The following is a 9,505-nucleotide window of genomic DNA, read 5'->3' as shown; positions in this document are numbered from 1 at the left end:
AAAAAACTGAGTCGAAAAGTCCTTTACCATTTTGCAATTTTCGTAATAGTTAACAAGATATTAATTACAAAAAATCGCTGAATATTGATTTTCAATAATTTTTTACTGAAATACTATCAACTTTATAGAAAAACTGCTAGAGATAAAAATTGTTTATTTTCTTCTCATAAAGTTATGAGAATTTTTTCAGAATTTTTTAATACCGTATTTTTTCATGTTGGTAAAAATAAGAAAATGCAATATTAAAAAGTTTATTAAAAATTCTAAAAAAATTCTTAGAGTTTTATGAGAAGAAAATAAATAATTTTTGTCTGTTGCAGTTTTTCTGTAAAGTTGATAGTATTTGAGTAAAAAATTATTGAAAACCAATATTCAGCGATTTTTTGTAATTAATATCTTGTTAACTATTGCGAAAATTGCAAAATGGTAGAGGACTTTTCGACTCAGTTTTTTATTAGGAATAGCATTGTATGATTAGTGTACGTTATTTCATCCTGTATATATAAATAAAGGAATGCTTACTATTCCCTAAGATCCTTCCATTTGTTTCTAATGTAATCAAACGTGAGTGACTGTCCTGCAATGTTGCTGGCAACCGATTCAAAAACTTGAGTAGCATCCTGTTTTCTGATTCCCGAATTTTCCGTCACAGCCCAATCTAAATATCGATTCAACAACCATATCTCTCTTGTGCAGGATAATGTCTGCAAAAGACGATCCTTCTCCGATCCAATGTTGGCTGCTAAATACCGTTGCCAAGCGAATTTCCACTCGCTTTGTCCACCCACGCGAATGGCCGTACAATAAACCACGCTCCTCAAGTTCGGTGGAATCCTAAACACAAAATTTGTAATAAATAAATTGCTTTATTACATATTTTCTAAAAATAGCGAAAAAATTAGTATTGCAATTAATATATTTAGCATAAGCAGGATGAATCAAACAACTTAGAACTGCGATCATGTGCATTGAAAAATGTAACAGTGTGTACCAACAGATAATTCTGTTTTAAATTATATGATATGTGATATTTCTATTTACGGATTATTAATATCTGGATTAGGAGTGTTACGCCAATATTTGAAGTATTGCACAGCTTTCATAACGCAATTCTCATGGTCGAGATAACATGCCCAATTTAAAATATTAATTCGATTGAAGACTGTCATCTGAGGATCTTCCAGTTTATCAATGAAACCGACTTGCTTGTATGCATTATTAAGTAGCTTTAACATGTGCAACTGAAAGGTATTAAACAATATTAAAGATTAGAATTAATAAGGTATTATACATACCTATATATTTTATACTAATGTCATGAAACAAATTAAACAATCATTGAAATTTGTTTCTCACAGATATCTATTACTCTTGATCGACGATAATTTACCCTAAATTTATCGTAACCTCGTGATTTGATTAACATATTATTGAGGTAACTTAGGGACCGGAAAGCTGCTTTCCAGGGCAAGTATTCGGTTTCATGGGCCATATAAGACGTGACATTGAAAGCAATATCATAATCGAGTTTGCCAGCTCTAGCCAAGTTAAGAGCGTCATCGACCAATTGTGCTCGGTTAATCACCGAAATATTTTTGAAGTTTTTAATATTATTCAATTGTTTTATTATCAGCTTCCAGTTTGTCGTGTCATAATTCACTCTGTAATATCCTATCACATAAGCACAATATTGAATATTATCATATTTTTTCTTCATATTTCAAATAATAAATAATTCTATCACCTTTTAAAATATTTTATCGGAAGTATATTTTTTTTCTAAAAGTATCAGCAACTTTCATTATTTTTTCTAAAAGTATCAACAACTTCGATTTCAATTTACAATTGCTTTTTAAACAAAAAATTTATGTTATTACCAGGAGATTTATTCTCCAAATATTTTTAATAAATTTAAAACAAAGTTTCAAAGAGATATTAATAGAATTAATTCAAATTATTTGTAATAATTTTTTGAAAAAAATCAAAGATAAATAATAAATTACACATTATAAGAAATTTTTTTATTTTTACCACAGAGAAATAATTACCAGTTTCTTGAACGTTAAAAAGTATCCATTGAGACGGGTTCACATCTAAATCGTTAAGAGTGATCGAACGTTCTGCTTTCATCCATTTTGTAGGTTGAGTGTTATTGAAGTTTAATTGCTTCTCAGTCGTATAAGTGATTGGTATCCACCATAATGGTTCCCACTTATCAGATGTGATTCTTGTAACATTATTATCAAGCAGAAAGCGTTCCTGCGAGAAGCAGAAAGATGATGCATATACAATGCTATATAAATCGCTTATCAAACAATTCATTAATCAAATAACTGTATCTTATTAATAACATTATAATGTATAATATTATATATTTCATGATATTTTATGACAACAATATCTGTATTTAAAATAAAGAAAATATTGAATAGAGAATTATTACGAATAAGACACTTCTACTTATTAAGTAATAATTGTTATTAAAATAAGTCATGCTTTATTAAATCATCATTTCATGTGTATTTATTAGCATACCTGCGTCAGTTTAATACTACTATTGTTATAGTTTCGTAAGACAGTAACTACGGGAAAGCCGGTTTGCAGAGTCCAAGTATCCATTATTTTCTTAACAGTTATGTTTGGATCAAGTATTTTATCTTTATGAGCTTGTTTGGTTAAAGCGTACCATAAATCATTTGACTTAGCACTTTGATAGGCTCTAAAAACACATAGAATTGTCAATAATTATTTTTGAATTACATAAAAATATATTCACATTTGTAACATTGCTAAAATATTATTTACATTTATAACATTACAAAAATTTATTTACATTTATGACATGATATCAAAATATTACATGTAATTACATGTAATAATTACTTCGTAATATAATCATGTTGCAAAATGATATTGGAAGGGACAGTATTATTATTTTTAAATCGTTATTTATACGATTATAATAAAAATTTTCTAATTAATCTTCACTTACTTTTCATTTAAATAATTAGTCAGACCCTTCTTAAAAACATCTGTTGTGAGAAAATGATCCATCATCCTTATTACGACAGAACCTGAATAATTTCAATGTAATATAGTTACACAGCTCTATTTAGATATAATCATCCCGATTCATAGATCGTCATAAATTGTCACAAACCTTTTACGTAAGTAATGGTGTCAAAGATTTCATTGATTTCATCCGGATAATCGACTTCAATGGATATAGGATGGGAAGATTCTAAAGCATCTAAATTAAATATACTTTGAAATTCGTGAACAACGAATTGTTCCATTACCCTCCATTCCGGTTCCACCTGCATATTTCACGAATATGAAATTTACATTATGATATAATGTATAGAATAGGCTCAAACGAGTTCAAAGCATTTTACATGTTTTTAAATCAAGTTTTTAAAAACTCAATTTAAATCAATTTACCAACACATAGTGTTACAATTTGACATTTTGTACGAAATTTAATCCCGTATAGCTTACCGCATTCATGCCAATGTATTCCATGTAACTGGCGAAACCCTCATTTAACCAAAGATCAGACCACCAACTTGGAGTTACTAAATTCCCAAACCATTGATGCGAGAGCTCATGTGCTAATACTAGAGCTACTAGTTGCTTATTGTTATTGTCCGTTATACCGTCCTCCTCTTTCTGATACAACATCGAGGTCTCTCTAAATTGACAAAATAGCGTACTGGTGTTTCCATATCTCACATAGTTATTAGCGTCTTTTAATATATATTTATTAATATAATTTATAATTTATAATAATATTAGTATATATAAACTAATTTAAAAAATTTTATAAACCGCCTCTAATATTCCAAGTACTATACTTTTGCTTGCATGAATTATCTTCTAAAGTAAATTATTTGTATGCCAACGACATTTTCTGTCAAGTTCAAATCAAGTCTACCAGTAACAAAATACATTATTTTATTACTTGTTGTTTTAATGTTTGTCGATTAATCATGAGTTAAAATGTAGAAATTAATATATAATTATTCCATAAATTTATTTGCAAAAAAATTTTTGTATCCGTGTGATATAAGTTATTAAATGGTATTAATAAATGAATGGTATTAATCAATGAAAATAATCAAAGTAAAAATTTTACTATTAAATGAATACAATAATAGTTTATGCAGTCAACGAAATCATAGACCAAAATACTTTTTATCAAAAAATATCGATTTAGCAAAAAAACATGAAAATGTTTGCATAAAGTATAATAAAATAAAATTCCCAAATTGCCTTTATCTATTTAATATACATAAGTAATTATGTACATATTTAAAAATATCTATTTGGAAGAATAATGTATTGTGAAAAATATCTGAATAACTTTATTTTTACCGCAACGCGTTTTGAAATTCGTTCTGCGTTACTTAGAATATTGGGATTAATAATAATCTCTTACTAGTATAATAATAAAGGTAAATGGCAATTTCGTTAATTCGCTCTCGGTAATCTTACCTAGACGTTATCAACCCCCAATTTTCCATGGCGCCAGCTTCGAAGTCTGGTAACGCGACTATATCCATCTTTGGCAAAGGATACTTGATCTTGAAGTAGTCCTCAAAGAATTTAAGCATTTTCGGTCCAATACTCAAGCTATATTCTGATTGAGCAATAGCGTCATGGCGCGCCCAAACTCTAAAGTCGCCATCTTTTGATTTTCTTACATCAAAATCGAAAACTATGAAAGCCACCAAATACGTAGACATCGGTACCGATCGCTCATAGTGATCCCATACATACGTATCTAAATCGGGCCTGATTATTAAACAAAACAAAAGAATGTTTTAAAATGCTCTGTAATGCACTCACTTAAATAATTTGTCCTAAAATTAATATCTTTGAAAAAAATCACACAACCCTATTTTGAATTATCTGTTATTATATATGTTTTTACTTAAATGAAAAATTTTATCTTTGTGAACTTATTAATATCAAATTAAAAATTGTAAACTTTCCTCTTTTCAGCGCAATTTTTGTTTTTTCAATAACTGAATACTTTCGAAAATGACTGCTGATTAGTTTCAACACCTTCCCGTGGGATACCCTGTACATTTGACACACACACACACACACACACACACACACACACACACACACACACACACTTTTATAAATTTTATTTGTAAAATACTTAAATAATTATACAGTATTAATTGTGTTAAATTTTATATTCTAAATACTTTGCTCTGAATAAAAATCTAAATTATAAAGAGAGAACATGTTGAATCATAAATTTAAGTGCAATCGCAGAATTATTCCAAAAAATATGAATCAAATTTACAAAGAGACACAGCTGCGCTAATCCAAAAATATAATACAATTACTCACAGTGGTGTCGTTTTTTCTTTTTTGGGCATATTTGAAATAGATGTCATGTTTTGGGGACGCGCTATGTTGATCTGGAATTTGGCTTTCAAAGCTGGTTCGTCGAAACATGGGAAAGCACGGCGTGCATCCGTCGGTTCAAACTGAGTCGTAGCAATCCATCTATAATGCAGAAACTAAATACCTTTGGCAAACCTGTCGACAATTCCTGTCTGAAGGCGTATGTTAATCAAACATGTGACCACAACGAGATTATTCAAAGAATAATTGCTTTATTATCAAAACACTTTGCAATAATAAGTATGAAACAATGTTAGAAATCAAGGGATTTTTTTTATAGCGAAATAATTTTAAGAATATCTTTCTTCCATTTTTTTTCAGGAAATGAACTTAAATTTGTTTTTTAACATTCAAATTTATCTACTACGATTGTAATACAGTGCTTCTTCATTTAATTAAATGTGTTATATAAATTGAAGTTTTAGATTTTAAATTTTATTTTAATGATTGCAGTAGCAAATAAAACAGCTTTATATTGGAAATGCGCTTAAATTTAATAGTACATTTAATTAAATCAATTAAAGCACGAAGCAATAAATTTAAATTTATATCATCCACAAAGCTTTATGATATTGTTTACCTTGTCTGATTATCAACTGTATATGAGCTTCTGTAGAAACCGTGCAAGTTGTCGTTCAAATATCCAATGAACTTAAGATGTACGATATATTGTTTTCCTTTTTTCAACTTCGACGTTTTAATCACGTGAAATTGTCTATCGACATCTTTTTTCTGCTCTGTAATCCCGATTACCGTAGTCTTATTGTTGTTCTTATCGTTAGACGAGTACTCCCTGATACTCGTAAAGCCCTCATCAATCTTTATGTCGACGGCATGTAAGGTAACATTATCCGTATCGTTTGTCACGTTTATCAAAATTTTGATCTAAACAAATCGATAATACTTCTACTTTTATAAGACACCCTTTATAAATAAATTAATAATACGTTCAATTTCTTCAAATGTTAAGAAATTTTAATTATGTATATGAGTTAAGTTCTTGTTTTCTCAATCATCTTATTACAACGCCCAAGGATACATTACAATTATATACAGGATGTATCAAACATCTGGAAACAATCGAATATCTCGAAAGCAAAGAATTTTTGAAAAAAATGTTTAAGACAAAAGTTGTAGGGTTTAAAAAGATCTATTCACTGATCATATCCCCTTGACCTTGGGCGTCATCAAGGCCAGGTCAAGGTCACAATTTTTTTAAATGGAATCTCCTACTTTTCATTACATATTCTTGTAGCTCACCTCGAGAGCTTTTCAAAACACTATAATAAAATATTTTTTCATTAAGTATTTTTCGAGTTATAAGGCTCGAAAGTTACGTAAAAATAAATTTTTAGTGCAAAAATGAAAATAAGAGGAATAATCTCCAATAATCTTGATCTTGACAAATGTTATCCAGGAGCCTGAACAACATTTAAGAGATTTTAGCCGTCGGTCGCACAACTTGCGTAATGCTAATGTCGACTGTATTGTAACTTTCGAGCCTTATAACTCAAAAAATACTTAATGAAAAAATATTTTATTATAGTGTTTTGAAAAGCTCTCGAGGTAAGCTACAAGAATGTAATGAAAAGTAGGAGATTCCATTTAAAAAAATTGACGTGACCTTGACCTGGCCTTGGCAACGTCACCCAAGGTCAAGGGGATGTGATCAGTGAATAGATCTTTTTAAACTCTATAACTTTTGTCTGAAACATTTTTTCTCAAAAATGCTTTGCTTTCGAGATATTCGACCGTTTTCAAATTTTTGACACACCCTGTATATTGTACCTATACAGAATCCTATATATACACATATGCATAATTTTAATACCGTGACCGTAGAATTTTCTTTAAGGCCCTTGTCGCCATATTGGATCATGACGTCATAAGCGAGAAGTATGACATTTTAAAGTTTCTTGCATGCCATTTGTAAATAAAGAGAATTGGAGTAAACGAAATAATGAGATCTCTTTAAAAGACTTGAAAAACATGCTGAAGTTATTCTTATCCTTTCCAACAGTCAAATAGTTGCTTAAAAGGCGTAAAGTGCGTTTACCAACATTTACTTAATGTACAACTCATTTTTACTTCACGTGCCTCCTTTTACGATTGTTTACTGACTATCAGGAAGTAAGAATAGCTTCAGCCCATTTTTATAAGTGTTTTAAAGCGATCTTATTATTTTGTTTATTCAAATTCTCTTTACAAGTGGCATACAAGAAACTTCAATGTGTCATTTCTCGCTTAGGTATGATGTCACGAACCTATACGAGTCGCTGCGGCAACTAGTCACAAGCCTTTATATACGCAGTAAAATGTTCTCCTTCCCATGCAATTCGAAAAATGGTCTCGAATTAGAACAAACAATTCACAGAAAAGTAAAGAGAATAAAAGCAAAGTTTACAGGAATTAAGAATGGCACGCATAATGGAATGGGGTGATTTGCTTAATTTTTCATAAATTTAGAATTTAAATATGATAGTTACATTAATTACTAAAGGCACGTTCGTAAACACTATTCATGTATCGTTTTAACCTTTTTTAACATTCGGTGAACAACAAGGATAAAATAATATATGGAAGTACTTGGATGTTGTTCTCGAATGTAACTTGACCGCGCGTGTCTTTATAATAGTAATAATTCTTATGTATCGAATTAAGAATTAAATACATAGAAAAACATTATGTTTATAGTTCTCAATAAGAAGTAACATTCATAACGCAGTCTAACTGATTTGTCTATGGATAATTGTAACAAAGTCATAACGTAAAAAAAAATATTTCGATAAGTAACACTTTAGCATATATTTTGTCTAAATAAATAAAAAAGACGTAATAAAATAACCATGAAATAATCTGTACACATAAAAAATACAATTCTGCGAACTTTAAAAGATTACATTACAATAGAGGTCGAATAATACAATGCCACACTTTCAATTCTCACATGTAATTCTTTTAAAATTATTTTTTTCTTAAAAAGAGATACAGATACAAATATTTGTTAGAATGCGTTTGTCGATACGTTTAAACTATTTTTTATTTTTTATAAAAAAAATAAAACAAAAACATGAAACACGCCAATGAGAGTAGTACAATGCAGATCGCAACACGTAATAAATTTAACAACTATAAAATTTATTGCACGTTGTACTCTTATTGGCCTGTCTCATGTTTTTGTTAATTTTGAGAGTCTATTAATATTTTTATAATAAAAAATGTTACTAAATTAAAAAGCATTACCTCGCCGTGGAAGGTGAAGTTGCCTTCCCATATGAATGGTATCAGCCATAATTCGTACAACTCCGGCACAACGTCTCTCGGTAATCTAATATCTATATGTATTTTTGTTGGTATAATCGGAGAGAAAATATCCGTTTCCGTGCTTGTCGGAACTTGCTTCTCATGACAAGGTGCGAAATAATACACTAACAAACCGGTAGCGGTCAAGCTGAATAGAAAAAGAATGCCCAGCAAAGAGGCGCAATACCAAGGAATTGTACAGCCATTTTTGCGTTTAAACATAGTCGTATTCGTGTCCATCGTTGCCAGAACCCTACAAGACTGAGTCATATACATAACTGACAAAAAGGCAAAAAAAGTACACACGTACATTTTCAGTTTTATCGCTTCTGCAGTAGTGTGTAAACTGCACTAATATTGTCTAGCATAATTAAATACAAATGAGTTAACATTACTTTTTATTATCTACGCCACGTCATCAAATATTACTTACCTCGTTATATTTTTATATCTATTCTCATCGCGTATTATTTTTATATTTATTCCTATATATAATATTTTAGTGAGTCTTATAGCGAAATTATATAATTAATTTTTACTGTATTTTTTAAAAATTTACTTACTTTCGTAATCCTAATTACTGTCGTACAATTTCTATTGTCATACTTTTATACTTTAAATATTTTAAAAAATCTAATAAACAACAAAAAAATTAAAAAAATTTTATAAAGAAGTCTCAGTTTGTCAAAGATTTTATTATTGAAATCAAGATTGAATTTTCCGCGAAATATAAATACATTTATAAAATCGATGATTAACGTAGTATTTTATTTCTTGC

The 9,505-nt window shown here is 29.3% G+C and overlaps 2 protein-coding genes across 2 annotated transcripts in view; one reads left to right on the top strand and one right to left on the bottom strand.

Annotated features, from left to right (window-relative positions):
* Positions 1-1,001, top strand: part of LOC108724582 (uncharacterized) — a 46,507-nt gene extending 45,506 nt beyond the window's left edge. Inside the window, 2 exon segments of the mRNA XM_018451015.1 lie at positions 697-849; positions 924-1,001. Of these exon segments, the coding sequence (XP_018306517.1) occupies positions 697-849; positions 924-1,001 (231 nt within the window).
* Positions 1,002-1,037: 36 nt separating this feature from the next.
* LOC108724581 (puromycin-sensitive aminopeptidase-like protein) lies at positions 1,038-8,967 on the bottom strand. The gene is made up of 10 exons (XM_018451014.1): positions 8,668-8,967; positions 6,005-6,309; positions 5,368-5,526; positions 4,495-4,794; positions 3,499-3,691; positions 3,161-3,317; positions 2,993-3,074; positions 2,536-2,719; positions 2,032-2,259; positions 1,038-1,241 (listed from the first exon to the last, which is right to left on the bottom strand). Exons 1-10 carry the CDS (start codon positions 8,965-8,967, stop codon positions 1,038-1,040), a joined length of 2,112 nt encoding a protein of 703 aa, XP_018306516.1.
* Between the last annotated feature and the right edge of the window lie 538 nt (positions 8,968-9,505).

Source organism: Mycetomoellerius zeteki, unplaced genomic scaffold, assembly GCF_001594055.1.
Source record: "Mycetomoellerius zeteki isolate Tzet28-1 unplaced genomic scaffold, Tzet1.0 scaffold31, whole genome shotgun sequence".
Lineage (NCBI taxonomy): Eukaryota > Metazoa > Arthropoda > Insecta > Hymenoptera > Formicidae > Mycetomoellerius > Mycetomoellerius zeteki.
This window is presented reverse-complemented; position numbering and strand designations above follow the sequence as displayed.